Source organism: Vanacampus margaritifer, chromosome 5, assembly GCF_051991255.1.
Source record: "Vanacampus margaritifer isolate UIUO_Vmar chromosome 5, RoL_Vmar_1.0, whole genome shotgun sequence".
NCBI classification, from domain to species: Eukaryota; Metazoa; Chordata; class Actinopteri; order Syngnathiformes; family Syngnathidae; genus Vanacampus; species Vanacampus margaritifer.
This window is the reverse complement of record NC_135436.1, coordinates 27,956,647-27,980,534: the sequence shown is the minus strand read 5'-3', so window position 1 is coordinate 27,980,534 and position 23,888 is coordinate 27,956,647. Positions and strand designations below refer to the sequence as shown.

At 42.3% G+C, this 23,888-nt stretch overlaps 1 protein-coding gene across 9 annotated transcripts in view; it reads left to right on the top strand.

Annotated features, from left to right (window-relative positions):
• tenm4 (teneurin transmembrane protein 4) overlaps positions 1 to 20,473 on the top strand; it is a 310,021-nt gene extending 289,548 nt beyond the window's left edge. For all 9 annotated transcript variants that reach the window (XM_077565526.1, XM_077565535.1, XM_077565531.1 and 6 more), the window contains 4 exons: positions 2,318 to 2,614; positions 4,466 to 6,080; positions 13,065 to 13,207; positions 17,384 to 20,473. In XM_077565526.1, coding sequence (XP_077421652.1) covers positions 2,318 to 2,614; positions 4,466 to 6,080; positions 13,065 to 13,207; positions 17,384 to 18,142 — 2,814 coding nt within the window. In that variant the 3' untranslated portion in view covers positions 18,143 to 20,473. The remainder of the gene's footprint in view (positions 1 to 2,317; positions 2,615 to 4,465; positions 6,081 to 13,064; positions 13,208 to 17,383) is intronic.
• Positions 20,474 to 23,888: the final 3,415 nt, after the last annotated feature.

Genomic DNA, 23,888 nt, shown 5'->3' with positions numbered 1-23,888 from the left:
TACATTATCAAGAGTCCTGTAATCTTTCAAGTAGCCATTTTTTCCAACAATTGGCTCATTAACAAAATACATTCATTCGTCTTAATTGATGTACGGTGAACAGTTCAGATTTCTTAAATTTCTATATTGGCGGATTTTTTTTTTTTTCAACCTGTCTTCCTATTTTCACTAAAAACGAACTGAGAAATGTTGGATACACTGCACTCTACTAAAAATCCATGTATTCTATCAGTTCATCTGTCTGCCCGTCCGTCCATCCATGCCAAAACGGAGTATTATGACCTTTGTACAGGCCGCATTTGTTTTGCCATGCTAATAGCATTTAGCTCCATAGCGCGCTTGCCTATCAAATATTGAAGATTGCATTAACAAACCATGACTTTACAGTATTGCAGGCGCTCTGTCCAGCTAATACGAGCGTCGTCGCTCGAGGCAGGCAGCGAGGACAGAAAAGGCTCTAAATGATCTCACAATTGGATCTTCTAATATATATATTGCATTAAAATGATTTGTTTTTTGGTTCCACTCGACGACCCGGGCCTCCTTGCTTGTTTCCTCCCATTTAATAAATGATGTGATAGAAGACAACAGCACAACATCCTGGAGGACACTTTTTGAAATGCTGTCTTTTTTAGCTTCCCGCATTGTTTCATGGCCTATTTCTTCCTGACTGTATCCGGTTTGAAAGAGATCTTGCGAGTGAGTTTCCTTCGTCCCTCAGGACTGTGGAATCTGCGCTTGTAAAGAGTTTTTCTTTCAGCCCGTTGAACCTTTGACAGAGCGCATCCTGACACCAGAACATTTTTGCGCCGGGTTTTTCCGCCGGTTCATTTGCTATTAGTGCAAATGTTTTTGGACAGACGCCATTAAACTGTACAAACGTGAGCTTTTTTCTCAAAGCGTCTTGGGATTGCCGGCGAGTTCTGTAAGGACAAAATCGATCCGTGCTTTTGGCTTTTGTTTGCTTGGAGTTGTCGCACGAGAACCGCTGGCCTTGGTTTGAGGGGAAAATGGTTGTTATTGTGATGCGATAAAAAAAAAAAACTGCAAGATGAGTTTGGGCTCACTTGTTGCTTGTGCTTATATCACAACTTTTCATCATTTTGGCTTGTGCCGTGTAAACAACGTTGCGGTCGTTATTTGAAGAGAATCTAATTTTAAAGCGAATAAAGTGGCCGGCCTGGCGAATCTGTTGCTTTCTCAGCCTCTCAATTAGGAGTCAGTGACAGTAATTGCCTCTGGTGTAATTGTCCCTTCACAGATGAGAGACCTTCGCCTGCTTTTGTCAGCGGAAGATTGAAAAGACAAGTAGCCTCCCTACAAACCCCTCTAACTGTTGCACCCTGATCTTTGGTGCGTGTCTTGAAAAAAGGCTGAAATCCTCATTGATATGTTTTTTAAGCGCAAAACTGTGCATTGCATTATAATCAGAGCAGTGTTTAATTAAAGGCAAAAAACATCCTCCTCCTCGGAGGAGGAGGAGGAACGTGTTTGAAGGTATTTGCTTTGACTGAAGACATTTTTCACTTCACTGGCGCCTGCTTTCAGGCTCAGGCTTCCACGTTTAAGGTTTAAGTTTTCGGCCACTTGTTCCGGTTCAGTGAGTCAGATGCAAATGCGGTCATCAGACTTCGGACAGGTAACCTTTCTTACGCCACGCTTACGTCAAGTCACGTTTCAGTGGACTTACAAAGGAATTCAATAAAAAAAAAACTATTCATATGGTGTTATTAGTGGGATCCCTGCTCATCTTGTTGTCTGTAGCAAATACTTGGGACTTTGTAGCCAGGCTCCAAAAACGTACCATTTTCAGCATCACACACAAACCAACGATTGGTGTGAAAACACCCTGAGGAGCATGACGGGACTATCCGCGTCTCACTTGGTCTTTTTGGCTGTCATGTTCCCTCGGACAAAAGCCGTTTGACTCCATGCCAACCCCAACATAACCTTAAGGATTACATTCTGTCTTTCCAAATCCCACTGAAGCCCCAAAGCACCTTGTCCAGCTTTTCGTGCCAGTTTACCAAAGATCCAAAATGAGAGTAATCAGCACCTGGCACTTGTTTGCCCGCATGCAGTCAGAATGGATTTAATGATCATTGCGGCCCTGATGGGCTCGGCATGATTTGGAATGCTCCCACTCACATTTTGCAGGATTTTTGTTTTTTTTTACCCACAAACGAAGAAGTGAGGCAATTTAAAAATGTAATCGCTGCAGTGGCTGCTGCAGCCCATCTGAAAATCTTTCGGTCCGTGCACTTTCTCGGTTGAGGTAAACCATCTGGTCTCACCACCTTTCTTTCTTCCTCCGCAGGTTCACAACAGGAACTTGTTGTCGCTAGACTTCGATCGGATCACCAGGACAGAAAAGGTCTACGACGACCACAGGAAGTTTACGCTGCGGATCCACTACGACCACGCCGGCCGGCCCACCCTCTGGGCCCCCAGCAGCCGCCTGAACGGGGTCAACGTGACCTACTCGTCCGGGGGGCACGTGGCGGGCATCCAGAGAGGAACCATGTCGGTGCGCATGGAATACGACCACAAAGGCAGAATCAACTCCAAGATATTTGCGGACGGTAAATCGTGGAGCTACACGTATCTGGAGAAGGTAAGAATCGGTGGCGTCATAGATAAGGAAGACCTCATTTGATATTTCATATAACTTCATAGTTCGTTCATTCCAAGGGAGTTAATGCGCTGCATTATCAATTCCCAGCACAAATATCAGCAGAATTTCTAATTAACTCTTTGACTGCCAAAAACGTTAAATAACGTTTAGTAAAATCCTATGGAGGAGTGCCAAAGACGTTAAAAGACGTTTGTTTCAAAACAGAGGTGAAACTAACCATTTTCTATTGTTGATTACTGAAGAACGGAATAAGGTAGAAACAAACTTTTTTTTCTGATGAAAGATGAGAGTCCAATCTTTCATTTGGTAGTATGTGTGTTTCCATAGTCCAAACACAACATTTTCTGTGGACCTTGAAAGATCAGTCAAAATGCTTAAATCGGCTGGCAGTGGCGACGTCCCTTTTCTGAAAACGTCTGGCAGTCAAAGAGTTAAAAGCTGTCGGTGCACGTTACGCTTTTGTTACCAGAGTCTGAGAGAAAAAGTTCAACCCGCTGGCTGTGATGAGTGGCAGCGGGTAATGTCACTTTTTATTCTTGATTGTTGGCGGGGGGGAAGGGGTGAGACCTTGCCTTTTTTTGCAGCCTAGACAAGGCGACGTGTTAATGGGGAGACAGTCACCTTGATGTGAGGCGCTTTTCCGCCTGCGAGGCAAGCTGCGACAAACTTGGAACACAGTTTCATACGAACACACGGAGGGCTAAGTCGGGAATGAAATGTGTAATTAGCAAGCCATAAAGAAAAGTTTCTCTAACTTTGGTTTAACAGAATCTTGATTCTTGAAAAATCGCTTATTTCTTGATGAAGAAATAAGTTGGATGAACAAGAATTTAGAACAAATCTTGTTTCCATTCACCAACTATGCTAACACTTACGTGCTCCGAAACAGCTTTTGCTTCGGGCCCATCTGCGTGGAAACGGAGGCCAGATTTGAAGGCTGGATTCGAAGGCCACGTGAATTTGGTCAAGGCATGCCAGAAATGACGTCATTTGGCCGTCAAATTCGGCCTTTAGTCGACGCAGACTACGAATTTGGACACAGCCTATAACTGCGGAAAGGCTTCGTTGAGCAGTGATTTGGTCGCAAAAACATATTTATTTATTTATTCAACTCAGCCCATTAAAGCAAGGTCAACATGAATTGGTTCTGGGGCTTGAACTGGATAATTCTCTTTCCATTTGTTTTCATGTGAAAAAATGAGTTGATCAGTGAATGAGGTAACTTTTTCTTAAATCCCTGGTACCTCGTAATTTGAACATAATTCGTTCCTGTGAAGTTTTCAAAGTTCGATTTGTTCAACCTCCGAAACATTTGCTCCCATAGAAAATCATGTAAATGCAATTAATCCGTTCCCAAGATCCCAAAACAGAACATTTCTATTTCAATATATTTTGTATTTTAATTTAATTTCTATTTATGTAAAAACATGTACAGTATTTAAACAATAAAAAATGTCTTACCTTTTTTGTTGTGGTGTGATGGCATCAGTGGATAAAAAATACACTCGCAAATGTACGGAGCGCCTCCGGGAGTGTTCACGCTCTCACTCGACATGAGCAGTGCCTCGTCTCGACTACCGTGACGTGAGCATCCGGCATCATTCGGTATGACTCGGCTACCCATTCAGAGTACTTCGGCTTTGCTTGGGTGTTCGGACTCCGAGAATGAGGTCAAACTCCGGGGTATTTTTTTTCTCCGATTTCCCGGTTGAAGTCCGATTTGTACGAGTTTCGAGACGTTCGAACTCCGAGGTTCCGCTGTACTTGTAAAGTCCTAACCTGAAGGTGTGTATGTCCTTTTGTGCTGATCTGCAATGTGTTTCCTTGCAGTCCATGGTGCTGCTGCTCTACAGCCAGAGACAGTACATCTTTGAATTTGACAAGAACGACCGGCTCTCGTCCGTGACCATGCCCAACGTGGCCCGTCAGACCCTGGAGACGGCGCTCTCGGTGGGCTACTACCGCAACACGTACCGGCCTCCCGAGGGCAACGCCTCGGTGCTGCAGGACTACAGCGAGGAGGGCCAGCTGCTCCAGACCACCTACCTGGGAACGGGCCGACGGATCATCTACAAGTACGGCAAGCTGTCCAAGCTGCTGGAGATTCTCTACGACACCACCCGCATCGGCTTCTCCTACGACGAGGTGGCCGGCATGCTCAAGACGGTCAACCTGCAGAGCGAGGGCTTCACCTGCACCATCCGCTACCGGCAGATCGGCCCGCTGATTGACCGGCAGATTTTCCGATTTAGCGAAGACGGCATGGTCAACGCCAGATTTGACTACGTCTACGACAACAGCTTCCGCGTCACCAGCATGCAGGCGGTCATCAACGAGACGCCGCTGCCCATCGACCTGTACCGCTACGACGACGTGTCGGGCAAGGCGGAGCAGTTTGGGAAGTTTGGCGTCATCTACTACGACATCAACCAGATCATCACCACGGCGGTCATGACGCACACCAAACACTTTGACGCCTACGGCCGCGTGAAAGAGGTGCAGTATGAAATCTTCCGCTCTCTGATGTACTGGATGATGGTGCAGTACGACAACATGGGCCGCGTGGTGGCCAAGGAGCTGAAGGTGGGCCCCTACGCCAACACCACGCGCTACACCTACGAGTACGACTATGACGGCCAGCTCCAGGTGGTGTCCATCAACGACAAGCCTCTGTGGCGTTACAGCTACGACCTCAACGGCAATCTGCACCTCCTCAGCCCGGGCAACAGCGCTCGCCTGACGCCGCTGCGCTACGATGTCCGGGACCGCATAACCCGCTTGGGGGATGTACAGTACAGGATGGACGAGGACGGTTTCCTGCGGCAGCGAGGCAACGACTACTTTGACTACAACTCGGCCGGGCTTCTGGTGAAGGTGTACAACAAAGCGAGCGGCTGGAATATTCGCTACCGCTACGACGGCCTGGGCCGGAGAGTGTCCAGCCGGAACAGCGTGGGCCACCACCTGCAGTTCTTCTACGCTGACCTGTCCAGCCCCACCCGGGTCACCCACATGTACAACCACACCAGCTCCGAGATCACGTCGCTGTACTACGACCTGCAGGGCCACCTGTTTGCCATGGAGCTCAGCAGCGGCGACGAGTTCTACGTGGCCTGCGACAACATCGGCACGCCGCTGGCCGTGTTCAGCGGCTCGGGCCACATGATCAAGCAGGTGCTCCACACGGCTTTCGGCGAGGTCTACCTGGACACCAACCCCGCCTTCCAGGTCATCATCGGCTACCAGGGCGGCCTGTACGAGCCTCTTAGCAGGCTGGTGCACATGGGCCGCAGGGACTACGACGTCCTTGCCGGGCGCTGGACCACGCCCGACCACGACGTCTGGAAACGTCTCAACAGCGGCCACATTGTGCCATTCAACTTGTACATGTTCAAAAACAACAACCCGCTCAGCAACAATGATGAGATCAAATGCTACATGACGGGTAAGTCACATGTTGTTGAAAAAGAGTCTTTCCTGACCTTTACTGAGCCAGAGCACATATTTTGCATTAGAAAAATGTACACAACACCAAGCAAAAATATCACGAAAATGATGTACTGTCTAGTGAACCCCAGCTATTTGCGGGGTCATCGGATCCTTTGTAATTGCCTATGGATGCTCAAGATGGCGGTGGGTTGACTCAGGGACAGGCAACTGGTGGCAAAAAATGGGGCAAATGGCGGGGGGGTTCTGTGAATATGCACATTTGCGGGTGCCAAACTACAAATATGCTTCGACTGTAGTTTTAAGTTGTAATATCATCTTTCACCACTAGATGGCAGACATGTCTTATTTGTACTTGGCACTGGGACTTATACTGCCCTATACTACAAAACGAGCAGGCTTAATATTTTTTTGTGGATTTGGAATAATATGCAGGACAAACATTGTACTTAATAATATTAGAATTTTGAGTGGGTTGATTTTAGTTTTTTTTTAAATGCACATAATGAGTTCTTGCTCTTATTGTCGGTTTGCTGTACTGTGCCATAGTTGGATGGTATTTATTTATTTATAAATTACAGATGGTGTTTTTTTTTTTTTTCAAACCCTTTGTTGGGTTAGGATAGGATCTTGTAAATATGCATTAAAATATGTATAATCACAAAAATGAAATATATTAACCGCATGTATTTTGCACGTACGTAAGGATTTTTGTCCATATTTAAAATAGCATTTTTGTCATACATCTGGTTCGGAAGTGTGTGGTCCTACGTGGGCCCCCAAGTCGTTTTGATGAAAGTTTGTGGTATGTCCACCAACATCTGCACGTTTGGGATTATTTCACACTTAATGAAAGAAGTTATGTTGTAGTGTGACGTGTGTATTCCAAAGCACAACTGGCTTTAGTTAAACAACTGCCCGTGTACGGTGAGTAAAAATCGTTAGCTAATTTAATATAGCCTACGACCACGTTAGAAGGAGCATTAATGCTTCCACAAACAGACACAGCCGCTGGAGCGCTTTGAACCACTATATTTAACAAAGGGACGTAAATAAACATAAGGCCGTATCCACACACGACCTGACGGCGAGTTACTCAACACAGAGCGGCTAACATTAGCCAGTGGCTAACGGTAGCCAGTTACCAGCCAACCAACTCTACACTCATTTGCTAAAGTCCGACGTCCCGCAACAGGCACAGCCTTTTAAAGTCACACGCATTCAGTCACAGATACTGATATCTGTACTAGGCATAAAGCTTTAAGATAATAAAATAAATAAATGGTCGCTACGTCTCGGATTTCATCTGCCCTGAGGGGATTGCTGTACACAAACTTGCCAGGGCCTCTTTTCGATCCTGTAAAGCTGTAAAGAACATTTTTTTATGTGAAACATTTCTACGGGCATATAAATATAAACATAAGGCGAGAGCAACCTCAACCTAAAGTCACTGCTGGTGTCCACGGGGCGGGTGTATATGTAGCGGAATATAAATAGCAATGCCGGCAGATGTTAGGTGAGTCCCACCAGTGCGATCAATAATGCATATAAGTTTTTTATGGTGCTAAAATTACACATGTCAAGGGGGAAGAGAGCGCCACATATCTCCCTCCCCCTCGTCTTTGTGAGTGCGTCGTTGCTCGCAGTGCACCGAGTGACACTCACTTCAGGGTGACAGCGAGCCTCAGAACACCGCCGCGCAATTTGCATTAACATACAAATATCTGCTCGGGAAATCACAGCGACTGCCAAGTGCCGGCGTATTTCGCAGAAATGTTGTTATCAGTCGCCGTCTTGATGTCACCAGAGGACTTGATTTTGACGCGGCGACTCGCAAGTCGTAGATCAAGCGTTGAGGTGACTGAGAAACCAAAGCCCGCACAGAATATTCCCTCCTTATCGGCCTCTTATTTACACTTCGTTCCCTTGGATGCCCGAGGAAATGTGCCGTGCTGATGACAATCGGCGTGCTAGGATGCTAATTGGTGCATTAAACAGCACGAAATTGTACCTGCAAATGTCACTTTGGAGCTATTAGATGCTGCTGCGGGCTTTGAAATCTCCCCGCTAGCAACATGCGCGCCTGCAAGAGTGATCCATCTTGCTCTCAATTTGTCGTGTCACTTACACACAGCAAATATTATTTGGTCTGGTTAATTTTTTCCCCCTGAAAGAAATAATGAGAATAGTACGATGGCATACTAGGGCCTTTTTTTTTATAGGGGGGGCGGGATCAATATTCTGAGAAAAAAAAAATCATGAATTTGCGAGTTTATAAAGAGGAAGATTTGCGAGAAAAATAACTTACGAGAAATACACGTAGCCTACTACTCGGATGTTTGTGCCAATACTTTTCAGTCGGGTTTTCAAATTGGGAGATTTGCTTTAGCACTGATTAACCGTATGATTTTAAGCATTCACTCTTTGAGGCGTCGGTTACTGCCAGCAACAAAAGACGCCCCCGCTTTGCGAATGTCCACACACTGATGATCAAGCATTTAAGTTGATTATTTACTTGTACATTTATGTTTCCAGAATTATTATTTACACATTCATACATTTTGGTATTTTTTTTGTACAAGTAATCGATGTTGATGCGTCTAATTTGCTGCTCTCCGTCATTCACTTGCATTTACCTCAAGTATGCTAGCTTCTGATTGGTTAGTGTATAGTCAGCTGATAGGGAATCAGGAAGTGTTGTCGCTCTAGCTGCCGTGTAATGACAAGTTTAAATTAAGAATGAATCCGTTTCCATCCTGCCCTTTCATTTTATAAACAGTGTCCCATTAACCACCAACGAATCCTCACATTAGCATATAGCTAAGTTTCGTAAGTTTCTGAGTTTTTTTCGCGCAAATTAGTGAGGTTTTTTTCTCACAAATTTGCCATTTTATCTGCCAGTTTTTTTCTCTGATTACCACCACCCCCTCTGATAAAAAAAAAAAAATTTATACGTATAACACGCCGTCGTAGAATAGAATGAATCCTTAAGTGTTCAGGGTTCTTAATGGCCTTGAATAAGGAAAACATAAACCATCGCTAATAGTAAAATGACCCTGGAGGATTCCATAACTAAAGGTTAAATATTACATCAATTTGACTTTTTAATGGCTTTCATAAAAATGCAGTACTCCCCTCAGCACTGTTATGAAAAAAGCAAAAAAAAAAAACTAAAGTAATTGACGACCACCCTAACGTTGTTCATAATTGTTTATATTAATAGTTTAAAAAATAGAAATGAAACACTTGGGATTTTGCTCCCATTTTTCACAAGTAAGACTTTTTTTTTATGTACACATAAGGCCTACCTCTGAGAAATATTGTTCACCCGTCTATGGAAATTCATGTTAGCGAGCACTTTTACCGAGATTATCCATCTACATCACGCGCATGTACACGCATGTCCACATGATGATTGATTACACAGCACATATGCTGCCCACAATAAAAGGACATTTTAAAGGTTATTTTACAAATAAAATAATTCAAACTAAAATTGAAAAAACATTTTCATTAACAAAAACATTTTTTGAAATGAAAACTAAGTATGACTACAGCGAACATTTTGGTTTGTTTTTGTCTATTAATATCATACATGAACATTTTAAATGTATTTATTTTGGTATTGTTGGACAACCGTACTGAGGCAGGAAGGTCAAACGGTTTTTCGAGAATTGTAGTTTAACTTAACTTTTTTTTTTTTTTTATCTTGCCCTTGACAAATACTGTACACCATACATAAAACAAAAATCTCAAACTAAAACTAAATTAAAATAAAACCTAATAAAAATATCAAATATGCTCTGACAACCAAATAAATCCAACTGATAATTAAAAAAACAAAGTCCAAATGAAATAAAAACTAACTAAAAAAAATTTTGGGCAATATTTGGGAGAAATAAGCCTTCTGTATACATATTTTAGAAAAAGTCTAGGATATTTTGAGTTCAGCTCATGGAAAATGGGAGCAAAAACAAAAGCATTGTGCTTTAACTTTTATTCAGTATATTATCCATAAACAGTTTTGAATCCATACAAATTTATTTTACATTACTATCAAAAATATTTAGCATTAAGGTGATTTTATTTGGCTTTGATGACATGCAAAGACAGCTTTTCCACATCTTCTCCTTGGCGCCATCTTTGAGCATCTTATGGCGTGATTGAAGTTGTAAATCGTATTTAAGCAAAAACAACAGTTTTTTTGTTTTGTGCTTTTACTTTGCAATGGAAATTTTCAAATAGTGAACGATCAATATGCAGTGGATTAACATACAGTCTTACTTTAAGGGAACAATGCCGAGATGGCTTCATTGTTCACTACTTTGTGCCAATGAGGAGGCAAACTCTCAGAAAAGCCGCTCAGAGGAGCGGTGGCAGCAAAAATGGATTTATTGAAACAGTCGCCAAGTTGACTCGTCGCGGCGTTTACTTGCTTGGAGCAAAACAACACGACGCCCGAGTCGGAAAACTCGCAATTGCCTCAACCGCCTCTCACATACAAATTGTTTGTGCGCGAATGTGTGTGTCGCCGATCATACGGAACAAGAAATCCGCGGTCCTGTATAGAAAATAGCAAGGGAAATAAACATTCCTCCTTTCAGGTAGGCTTCGTCACCATTTGGGGCTGAATGGCATTTGAATGCTAAGCAGACTTGTTGCTATACGGCTGCGGAGGGACCGCCCGCCTCAGCTGTGATTGATGGCGCTGGCATTTCCATCCATTTCATTAAATTACCAACGTCCGCTCAAACAAATTCCGATTTATAAAAAATAAAAAAATAAAGCGTTTGTCAGGTGCTGTCAAAAGTAGGCGGTAAAAGTACTCATGCACGATCTGTGCTTAAAAGCGAGTTTGCGGTGTTACCGTAAAATCCCGCGAATAACACACAGCCGTGTATAATACGCCCACCCCCACCAAAATCACCCTTAAAAAAATGTTTTCTCTTCTTGTGTATAAATATGATCCCTTTCAGAGGTGGCTAATCCAGATCCAGAAAGTAATAACCCTGCCGCAGTTTGGGCTTTAGCCCCTGATACTAGCTAGCTAGCTCCCTTGCTATCTCCCTAGCAGGTAAACGAGCACCAATGGAGCTAGCTAGCTAGCACCTGGGGCTAAATGCCACAGTTTGGCCTTAGCCCCTGATGCTAGCTCCCTAGCAGGTAAACGAGCACCAACGGAGCTAGCTAGCTAGCACCTGGGGCTAAATGCCACAGTTTGGCCTTAGCCCCTGATGCTAGCTCCCTAGCAGGTAAACGAGCACCAACGGAGCTAGCTAGCTAGCACCTGGGGCTAAAATGCCACAGTTTGGCCTTAGCCCCTGATGCTAGCTAGCTAGCTAGCTCCCTAGCAGGTAAACGAGCACCAACGGAGCTAGCTAGCTAGCACCTGGGGCTAAAGCCAAACTGTGTCAGTATTTCTACTTTCTGGATTGAATGTTTGGTTTGGTTTTTGTTTGTTTTTTGCACACTCCTTTAAGTAGAAGTACTGATAAAATGAGCTAAAAAAATACTATCAAAGTATTGATTTAATAAGTATTGATTCAACTCGTGTGTTTAAAGAAAAGTGCAGACTGAAATGTGCATCAGTTTAAATGTAAAAAGTAAAAATGAACTACATGCAATATCTATTTTGACAGAAGCAATAAAAAGTACAGATATCTGTTTTTCATTAAAGAGAGTCAAAGTAATAAGTTGTCAGAAAATAAATATTCAAGTAAAGAAAACGGCAAATATATATATATGGAAGTAGTAAGAAAGCATTGGTATTTGGTGACTTGCTACCAACGGTAACATAATGCGGCACAGCCAATTAATTCCTGACCGCCAATCTGTACAACTCCTGTGATGTTCTCCATAAATGACGGGGGTGATGCAAGTCGCACCTCCAACCAAGCGGCGGGTGGGCCGGCTGCTATTTGAAGCGTCACATTATCGTGCCAACCCCAGATGCCTCCCGCATCTCATTAGCATACAGTAAACAGTCCCCAAGTCTCAGCTTCTCACAAACGACGCCATGTTACCGTATATAATCATCTAGCTCGTGCACCGCTTGCCGTCGGCGAAGGCCACCCCAACCCCCGCCCCGCCACGGCCGCCCGCGGCGCGCGCCGCCGAGCGGCACCTGCGGGACCATACGTGAGTCCGCGCCGACGTCTGGAGGATTTATTGCAGCTTTTCTGCTTTCACAAACAAATGCACTGCCAAACCGAGAGCAATCGTAGGGATTAGTTTAAAGGAGACGTCTCGTACTTCCCAGGTGCGTGCGATGTGCTTTCATCAAAACACCCCAAGGATTCAAAATCACAACACACTTCAGATCAGTGATTCCCCGCAACTGTGCCGTGAGAGATCTTCAGGTGCGCCCTTGGAAATGATCACATTTCACTTAATTTGTCTGAAAATGATGATTTATTTACTACAAGGATTGTTTATCTGTCTATTGCAACGAGACAATCAGAGATGGGAGGTAATGAAGTGCAAATACTTTGTTAGTGTACTTAGAGGTGGCAAATCCAGGTCCAGAAAGTAAAAACCCTGCCGCAGTTTGGCTTTAGGCCCTGATGCTAGCTAGCTAGCTATGTAGCTAGATAAACGAGCACCATGGGAGCTAGCTAGGGAGCTAGCTAGCTTGCACCTGGGGCTAAATACTTTCTGGACCTGGATTTGCCACTTCTGAATGTACTTGAGTAGTTTTTTTCAGTGCTTTGAACTTTCTTCAGTATTTATTTTTTAAACTACTCTTTACTTTTATCCGTTACATTTTAACATGAGTATCTGTCATTTTTACTCGATACATTTTCATGCTCTGCTCTTCTTCACGGACAACTTCATCGTTCAAACTGTTGAATAAATGCTTTGCAATACTATTACTATAAGAGTAAATATGGGCTAACTTATGTACATTTATGCTAACAATCTACAAATTGCTAATAACAAGAAAACCGCCCTTCTTCTCGTGTTGTCTGTGGCCCCTGTGCAGATGTGAACAGCTGGCTGGTGACCTTCGGCTTCCAGCTGTACAACGTGATCCCGGGTTACCGCAAGCCAAACACGGACACGGTGGAGCCGTCGTACGAGCTGGTCCGCACGCAGATCAAGACGCAAGAGTGGGACAGCACCAAGGTGAGCCCGTCTTGGCGTCTTTGCCGGCCGAGACGTGCTCGCGAGCCGCAATCCCAGAGGAAGTGGCAGCTATCACAAACACGGCCCAGTGAGCCGGGTCCCGGCCTCTTGTCCTCATCTCAGGAATGGGGGTCAGGCTAAACAGCCCTTGTAATTGTCCTGCCATTAGGGAAATTCACTCTCCATTCCCTCCACCACCGGCCATTGATTTCATCTCAAGTCTTACAGCCTCAGCCAAGGTCTGCGAATTAGCAGACATGCTCCGATTCCCGCGCTTTAGCGAGGCCTTTAAAGTGCCCCCGCATGCCGCCCCCACCCAGCCCATCGCCTGAATTATTGAGGAGGCCACTGTTGTCGCGCGGTGCTTGGGTTACAGCGAGACGAGCGAACGCCGCCCGTCAGATTGGTGTGAGCAGACACTCAGGCTGCCACCTCAGCTGGGTGTCATCCATTAGTGAACAGTGATCTGAAGGCCCGAACCCGCCCGCCCGCCCACTGATTTTTGTCGTCCTTCATGAAAGAAGACTGATTTTCTTCTGTGTTTAATCAAAATAAGACATTTGCAAACATCTGTTTTTACTTTGGAAAACAATGACCGAATCGGTAACATAGTACAACATCAATCCCCGCCCCCTTTTTTTTTTTTTATCACTATACGAATGCAAAGTACGAAAAAAAACACAAATCACTAGTTAATAAACTGTAATCGGGGGGGGGGGGGGGAGTTTCTAATAACTTTAATGGAAAATTTAAATGAATCTGATTAATCGATTGAGTAATCGATCGATTCTAAAAATATTTGCAGGGATGTGATTTTTCCGCTAATTCGCGGAATTCCGCTTTTTTATCTCCCCCCCCCCCCCCAAAAAAAATCTGATTTTTTTTTTTTGTATTTCATTGTGTATGCACATGACTCCGACAGATAACATCTTCTGCTATAACAAAGACATTTGTGGTATGCTCTAATATGAGTTACTTTTCATTTGGTCATGATACAATTATTTGTTCATGAAATTTGAACTCTTCAACATTATTTATGTGTTAACTTAGTAATCACATTAGTTAGATATGATGATATTCTCAGTGATAGTTTTTAGAAGCAAAGGCAGTCCAATGTTTTTGAATGTGACTGATTTTGAGTTGACTAAAACTGCCATTTTATATGGGATAGTTTAATATACATTGAAAATTTATGCTGTTGTTTTGTCTATTTCTTTGTCATGTGAGTGCATTGAAAGTGCCAGCGGCCCCCAGACCCCCGGCTAAATTTTCAGATCATTTCACTTTGGTCAAATCACATCCCTGTATTTGATAGTGACAGAACTACTTTAAAGAGTACAAAAGCATTCAGAAAAGCATGAACTGATGAATTTGTCTTCACTGTACATACGCAACACACATATTAGTAATGCATCTTTTTACATTACTTTTTTTTTTTTTTGCTATAAAGTGACGACGCCCAAATAAAAAAAAGGTGCCTTCTCACATCAAAACATTTCATCTTTGCCAGATTTTCTTTTAAAATAAATGATGTCAAGAGAAACCAGAGCTAATTTTAACACTTAAGAATTCACAGTAAGTATGAATATAAACTTTATCAACATACTTAACTCCCGTATTTACGTCTCTGCGGTAAGGACACCCAATTTATTCAAGTGGAATTTTAGGGAAAGGCTGCAACAAGGTCAAGCATAGTACATATCATATGTACATATAGTTGAGAGTATTTATGTAATACAGTTGTGTCGAAGTGCAGATCCAACGTCGGGATTTCCACTTTTGTGCGCATCCGGCAAAAGATTGCAGAGACAGTTTGTGCTCTTGCTCGTCGCCTGAACCTCACCCGAGGTGCCAATCGACAAAGCGGCAAAAGCAACAGAGGAAATATTTGGCTGATTGAATCCAAAAGGCATTTGCATTTCAAATATTTCCAGGGGAGATATGTCGGGAAAAGTCGTCGTCGTAGATTAGGCGGAATAAATATAACCGCCCACCCCCACCTCCACCCGTCTCCCCAGCTCCAAGTTTTCATACTCTTGTTAGCATAAAAGTGGCAAAAATGTTAAACTAATAGAAATATGGCTGCAGGTTTTAGTCATTTATACAGTAATTTCTTAATAATTAAGTGTTAGAATTAAAAAAAAGTTGTTCTGTACTTTAAAAAACGAGTGTGATATTGATTTGAGTCGAGGTCATTTTTCTGTCACTAGATGGCATAATTGCATATGTAAGACGTTGGTGACAGCTCAGTGCATTTTTCTTTTCATATAACCAGCTATCTAATCTTTAATATGAAGTAACTTGTGAAATTCTGCATATTTTATAGTTTTTATTGTTTTATGTTGAGGTGTAAAAAAAAAAAAGGGGGAAAATTTGCATTAAATTCACTGTTCTGCTTGACATTTGTGAGAAACAGATGTTTTTAATGGAAAAAAAGTAGAAACATTTTTATTTTTATTTTTTGCTGCTGGTGTATGCTTTTGGATGTCTGGACCAGATTGGTTGGATTTACAGTATTTCCTATGGGATCTGTTGCTTCAGTTTTCATGCAATTTGGTTTTAGGCAGATGACAAATTATCATGAAATTATCATTATCATGAAAATCAAGTCCACAGAAAAAAAAGCTAATTGGTGAAATTGTCGATAGTGAAATGGGTTTTAAAAGGTAATCCGGGACACAAAAATGCTGCCCAAATGTCTTTGTCAACTACTTGAGTGAGTTGCATTGTTAACTTGGGGATCAAGGGGTGGTCCGGGTTTTGCTGTGAGGATGAGTCGGCAAGCAGCGGTAACACGCCTGATCTACCCTGTCACTTCCTATTTGCTTCCTGCGCTATCAATGAGACCGCCTCATCCGGCCCACGAGCAGACGGGACAGAAGGGGGACATGCCCACCTCCTCGTACCCCCCAGAGCGATCCGTCATCCGCACAGCATGGGGGTGCAAATCCAGCCTCAGGCGTGACCCAAAACACGAGCCTTGCACGGCACCGGACCTCATCTGTCCGGCCATTTTTCATGCTTGGCCAGCGAAGCAAAAGTAAATGAAAGCAGATCTTATTTTTCCCATCAAATGAAAGATAGTGAATGAGTCACATTGCTGGGCCACAAGCACAAGACGACAGCAGTTTGGGTTTAAATTAGGGGTGTCAAAATTAGTGCATTCATTTTTAGTTCATTTCAAGTTCCTTTAACGTCACTCATTTTTTAACGCACGATTAATGACCGCCCCTTACTAGGAAAGCCTACACTGGGGGAATTCCAGTCGCATCGCAGCAGACACGTCCATGTCAAAATTTGGCAGTAATGAATTTAATAATAATGCATATATTTGTGGAGACTGGGGTCAAGTTTAATAATTGTGCAGAATTTCACAAGTTACTTCATGTTAAAGATTAGATCGCTCTTAATATGAAGAGAAAAAAGCACTGAGCTGTCACCAACGTCTTACAAATGCAATTATGCCATCTAGTGGCAGAAAAATGACCTCAACACAAATCAATAACACTCGGGGTTTTTTTACAGTACAGTACATCTTTTTAATTTTAACTCAATTTTATGCAGGCATATTTGTATTAGTTTAAAAAAAATCCAACAAACAAGAGTATGAAAATAATAAATAAATAAAAGTATTGTACATTAGAACAGATGTAAAATTTGCAATTAATCGTGAGTTAATTATGGAAATCATGCAATTATAATACGCTACAAAAATTAATTGCCTGACATCCCTATATTAGACTAATATTATTATTATTATTAGTAGTAGACTATTATTATTATTGTTATTTTTATTATTATAAAACTATTATTATTATTATTATTATTATTATTATTAGACTACTGTTATTATTTTTATTATTATTATCAGACTATTATTATTATTAGACTGTTATTATAATTAGACTATTACAATTATTATTATTATCATTATTATTAATAATATTATTATTATTAGACTATTATTATTATTGTTATTGTTATTATTATAACACTGTTATTGTTATTATTATTAATAATATTATTATTGTTAGACTATTATTATTATTAGACTTTTGTTATTCTTTTTTTTATTATTATATTTGTATTGTTAGACTATTATTATTATTATTATTACTATTTTTATTGTTTTAGACTAGTATTCTTATTCTTACTATACATGTCTTTGTTTCGCAGTCCGTGCTGGGTGTTCAGTGTGAAGTCCAGCGGCAGCTGAAGGCCTTCGTGAAGCTGGAACGCTTCGGCCAGATCTACAACGCCAAGAGCGCCGGCTGCTCGCAGACGGAGGCCAAGACGGCGTTCGCGTCCGCCGGCTCCATCTTCGGCAAGGGCGTCAAGTTCGCCATCCGCGACGGCCGCATCAGCACGGACATCATCAGCCTGGCCAACGAGGACGGCCGGCGCATGGCGGCCGTGCTCAACGACGCCTTCTACCTGGAAGCGCTGCGCTACACGGTGGCCGGCGTGGACACGCACCACTTCGTCAAACTGGGCTCGGTGGAGGGCGACCTGGGCCTGATCGGCATGGCGGTGGGCCGGCGCACGCTGGAGAACGGCGTCAACGTGACGGTGTCGCAGGTGAACGCCGTGCTCAACGGCCGCGCCCGCCGCATCACCGACATCCAGCTGCAGTACGGCGCGCTCAGCCTCAACACGCGCTACGGCAGCAGCGTGGACGAGGAGAAGGCGCGGCTGCTGGAGGCGGCGCGCCAACGCGCCGTGGCGCAGGCGTGGGCCCGCGAGCGCCAAAGACTACGCGACGGCGAGGAGGGCTCGCGCACCTGGACCGAGGGCGAGAAGCAGCAGCTGCTGGGCTCGGGGAAGGTGCAGGGCTACGACGGCTTTTACGTGCTGTCGGCCGAGCAGTACCCGGAGCTGGCCGACAGCGTCAACAACGTCCACTTCATGAGACAGAGCGAAATGGGCCGCAGGTGACATGAACGCGCTGCCTGGCCTGACGGACTGGCGCCGACGACAGTGGACCTCTTGCCAAAGACGCTCCGGTACGCTGACGTTTGGTTTGTTTGTGTGTGCGGCTTGGTTTTCAATAGGAAATGTTCACACGAAAAAACAATGGGTTGCACTGAATACGTGTTGTCATTCTTTCCATATTCAATTGGCAATTGAAATTCCAAAAATGATTATTGTATGTGTTTTTTTATCTAACAAAAAAAATGGCTATTTTTCATATTTTAATTTTAGCTTTCAATCCAAACTATGAAATTGGAAATCCATCATATGCAGTGTCTGCCTGTGCATTTGGTAGGCGTGTCAGTACTGGGTTGATAACCTCCACAAGTTGCCAAAAGCAGCCACCGATGCTTAAGGCAAAATATCTGACATTGAGTAAGTCCTCCTCTGCACTAGTTGGCGCTACAGTGCTGCAGTTTGACATCAACGAATAATCATCTGTGTCAGAAAGAAAACTTTTTCTTCACAATTTTGTTGTCCTTCTAATGAACTGAGGTGGCAAATCCAGATTCAAAAAGTAAACACCCTGCCACAGTGTGTTTTTAGCCCCAGGTGCTAGCAAGCGAGCTCCCTAGCTAGCTCTCCGGGTATTCGGTTACCTGCTCGGGAGCTAGCGCAAAGGGCTAAAGCCAAATTGTGGCTTTCTGGATCTGGATTTGCCACCTCTGCTAATGGAATGCTACTTTTAGAGATACTTTATCCAACACAAAAAATGGCTATTTTTCATATTTTAATTTTAGCCTCCAATTCAAACTATGAAATTGGAAATCCATGATTAATTACGATTGAACATTTTAATTGCCTTACACCGCTAATTTTTAGTGATGCTTGTTACCAAACATCCGGGTCATGTAAACCCGAACAATTAAATATTCAAATCCTGTGCCCCATTTTCCCCTCTTGGTCTTAAATTGGAATTTAAAAAAAAAAAAAAAGTAATTAAAAAAAAAATGTTAGCTTAACAATTTTGGATTTTCGATTGACAACGGAAAGAAAAAATGATTGATAGTTTGCATGGTCGGAGTGCCCGTCTCCTTTTTCCGATATTCTTGAACAGTCTTTGCCCTCCAAGTGCGGCTGGTAGAGGATCAAAACCACATTTTTCTGACTTTGCCTCCTCGTACCCGCGGCCTGTTGGGAGCCGTTCGGCGGCTCAGATTGTTACGCCTCAGCTCGCTGCATTCTGCCTTTTCCTCAGCCAAGGAGATTCCCTGTCTTTTAATCACATCTTTTCTTTTCTTTTTCTTTTTTATATTGAAACTTGTCACGCATCGATAACGAGAGGCACGCTGCCGGTCGAGGAAGCTCGTCGGAGTGTTTTCCTTGTGGGCTCCTGAATCGTCAAAAGTGCTATAAAAAAAAAAGAAAATCATTTAAAGGATTTGACAGCACTTTTTTTTTTTATTATTGTGTGCGCAAAAATGCAAAGAGAAAATGCTCCTCTTTCGTTTTCACTGGTTACAAACACAAAGGATCACCTTCTGTTTTTTTCGGTTGATCAATAGTGATAAGAAATACACCAACAACAGATGTGAACTTTTCAAACAAATGTGAACCCGTGTCCTTTTTAACGTCCGTTGTTGTACTTCACAAAGCGTGGAATAAAAGATGAAATGTGGGCCAGGTGTGTTTTTACCCCGTAATGGCGACAGTATTCCCGTATGTGCTACTTTTGCATTGCCGACAGGATGAAAGAGATGCTACGTGGACAAAAGTAATGGGACGCTGCTTCTTCAGCTCAGCTCAGACATGGTGGACAATTTGAGATTGGATGAATTTGGTTTGCCAGAAAGTCAAGGTGTCCACTTTTATCCGTGCAGTGCGCTTTGCCTTAATGGAACGCAATGCACGGGCGGGACCAGCAGGTGTTCCTGGTTCTGTTTACACTTTTTGTGCGTCCACTTGATCCCACGTGACAACGAGGACAATTGAGAACGTCACGATGTGACTTGACTGCACGTCTCTTGATGTGTCCATCAAAAATGTTGTCTTTTTTGTGTCTGATTTATTTTGCCATTTTGATTTGTATGTTCAATGATGGCTGCACTGAGAACTGTTTTTTTTTTTGTTTGTTTGTTTTTCATCCGTCCAGCTTAAAGTTCCAGACTCATTTTGTTTGAGTTTGTTTTTCTTTTCCTTTCTTTTTTTTCTCGGACCATGTAAATATGAAGTCGAGTCGAGCAGCGAGCTGTAAATGAAAAACATGCAAACTGTAGATACCGCTTAGAGCTACATCCTGTGTAGTCTTATGAAGGTAGAACGAGAAAAAAAAATAAAGGGAATATTTTGTGTTTATCTTCTTGTGTGTTGTGTTCTGCGTCATTGAAAATTGTCCACACCTGCAGCTCCAAATTGGAATTATTGATGTACCTTTTTTTAAAAAAAAGAGGTTGTTATACAATGTTACACTAAAAGTGGCCGGACATGCTTTTCCCACTTTTTTGTATGGATAAATTTGAATTTTAAAAGCTTAATTCACTCATGAAAGTTGGGTAGCGATTTTTATTTAGCTAGCCAGCTATCATATTCTTCAGAATAAGCTCACTGGATTAGGTGAGTTGTAAGAGAAAAAAAGAAAAAAAAAACATAATGGCCATTCCAATATTGGGTTTGCGATATCCCACAGATATGTATAAAATGTTTGAGTGACGTGTGTCAGAGTACCGTAATTTAGCAAAACAATAATGGCTAGCCTGCTAGCTAACATCAGTTGTATAGCACACTATCCATTTCAGTGTACAAAAAGAAAACATGACAGTGCCATTCTTTGGAGTAGCAAAAAAGTCTGTTAACTAGCCTGGCTAGCCTGCTAGCTAGCATCAGGTGTACAGTATAGCACATTATCCATTTCAAAAGAATGTGACAGTGCCATTCTTTGGAGTAGCAGAAAAGTGTTAACTAGCCTGCTAGCTAGCTTCAAGTGTATAGCACACTATCTATTTGAGTGTTAAAAAAAAAACGTGACAGTGCCATTCTTTGGAGTAACAGAAACGTCTGTTAACTAGCCTGCTAGCTAGCATCAGGTGAGTCGCACGCTATCTATTTCAAAAGAACATGACAGTGTCACTCTTTGGAGTAGCAGAAAAATATGTTAAATAGCCAGCGCTTCAATGATCATGTTAGCCATGTCTGAATTGTTTTGTTTTGTTTTTCATTTTCCAATGAATTTATTTGTTGAAATGTACAGCTGGCATTCCGCCCCCTTCAAAACAAATAACATATTGACTGACACTTAACATATTATGGCGGTAAAGAAGAAGGCTAAACGTTTTTTTTTTTGTTTTTTTTATCACTCTTCCTTGGTCAAAAGGTTTTTTTTTGCTAGTGGTGCCATTGGCACTATGGCCAACCCGAAGTAGACCTGCTGTACGTGTGCCGATGGAAAGTTCTGTAGTACTGTCTCTAACAAAAATAGTTCTTGCTGAGAACTCTTATTTTGCCCCAGCGAGACAACATTTTTGTTTACGCCTGCAGGCGTGCACACTACGGCTGGAATCATAATGACAACAAATCTACCCTCAGCCCTGCTGACCAGAGAAAGCTGACAAAGACATGCGGGGTAGCAGCCGAAATTGAAAATTCTGAGCAAAATGGCCGACGTCCTGTTTATGATGTTCAATATTCCCCAATAATTAATAATAGCCCTGAATGTGAAGATGCGTTTTTGTTTACTGAAATGGAAATGCGATGTGGTGTGTAAGGTGTTTAAAAACAAATCTCTCAATTCACTTTACAGCATCTTTAAGTTGTTATTACTTCATTTCATTCTCATTTGATGGTCTACCGAATGGAGGTGAGTGTATTTTGGGCTTAGCAATATCGCCTAACAAAAAAAAAAGTATGTTTCTATGATAATATCTTAAATGACATTTTTTACTTTAGTGACAGCAAAATATGCTGTGACAGGTGACAAAAAGACAAAGAAAAGTGATGAACAACCGACTCGACATTGGCTGTCATCACGTTAATATGTGGAGTTGTAAATGGAATAAAAGTGCTCTAATTGCTCTTTATATTGATTAAAGCGACACGTAAAGCGCACTGGCTATAAATAACATCCTTTTATCTTATCCTAATGTCATTTATATAGCAGGGGGGGGGGGGGTCTGCTTTTAAAATAGATGTAATACGTATTTAGGTCACGTCAATCAGACAATAGTGTCATTATTTTTTGGTCATTGACGGCAGCCACATAATTATATATTTGGTTACTAGGAAAGGTGGCAGAAGTAAAGTTGAATTGGAGTACAAGTACAAATACTTTTTATTTAAAAGGGGGGGAAGGCATTGGATAATTTAGGACTAATTTAGAACAAAAAAAAGACCACATCAGTGGTGAAAAACTTTTTCAATTATGTCTTTTTTTTTTAATTATTATTTAATCTGTAGATGTGTTTAAACAGGGGTGTGTAGACTTTTTATATCCACTAGATGGCAGCAAAACACTTTTCTATTGTACAAGGATGTGGCAAGTAGCCCCGGATGCAGAGTGCAGTTCGAGGCGTGCCTCAACGTGGGGTGGACTTAAAAGTTTGACTCCGCCCACGCGGATTTTTCTAAATGGTTTAAACCCATTTTTTTCCAGCAAATTTTGCAGATTTAATGATGCGCCGTCTCATGAAGTAAAGTAATTTTTTGTAAACACATTATGGAGCGTCGAAAATTACAAACACTCGAGCCTCAGTCAGAGCTAACTAAACGGTTTGAGGAAGAGGCGGAACTGCAGTACTACTAGCGTTGTACTCGTATTCGGGTTTCGGTCAGCTTTTAATTTTCGTCGTTCAATACAGTGTTCAAAACATACTGTAATCTTTATGTGGTAGGGTTAAGGTTATGGTTAGGGTTAGGTTTAACATCAAAGAAAAAAAGAATGCGCTTCGAGGTTGAAAATCGGTGTGGGTGGAGTCAAACGTTTAGCTCCACCTGACGTTGAGGCACGCCTCGAACTGCGCTCTGCACTCCAGGGCTTCCTCGTGGCTTGACTCAATGAAGCTCCTCCCCTCAGTTCAATGTAGTTGCTTGGTGCTAAAATGCCACCAGATGGCGCCAAAAGATTTTTTTATGTATATATTTATTTTAATTAGACATGGCTTTGGCCTGAGTACAAAAGTAAATAAATGAATAGTTGATTCTGTAAATAAATGAATTTGAAAATGCCAAACTGAATATGTATCTGGATTTTTTTTTTTTTTTAACCAAATACCCAATTACATTCTATGAATGGCAAAAAGGTAAGCAGAGCTGCATTTACATTTGTTGGACAGTTGCGCTTGTAGGGATGAGCGAGTTATTTGTGTTTGGTGGATGAAGTGCCGCATCCGCAAATGAACTCGGTATAAAATATGAAACACATTCCCTCCGTTAAAAAATAAAATAAAATAAAAAATAGCTTGAATGCGCTTTTTCTCCCTGACTTCCTTTTGACTGATGATAACACAAGTTGGACAAACAGCAGCGCAGCTTGTACGTGTGTGTTCAAATTAGATAAACAGCAGTTTGAAAATAATCGAAAGGTCTCGGCTGACTGAGGTGCGGTCTTCGCAACCTCTCTTTTCATGCTGTGTTCAAAAATAGAAGAAAGTGTAAATGAAAGTGTAACACCTGCCGGCTGCCAACTTGCCGCCGTCTTTATTTTCCTGACAACCGGCACCGTTTTGCACACACAAAAAAATAGGCCCACCTGTTGTACACTTTGCAGCAACTTTGAGCT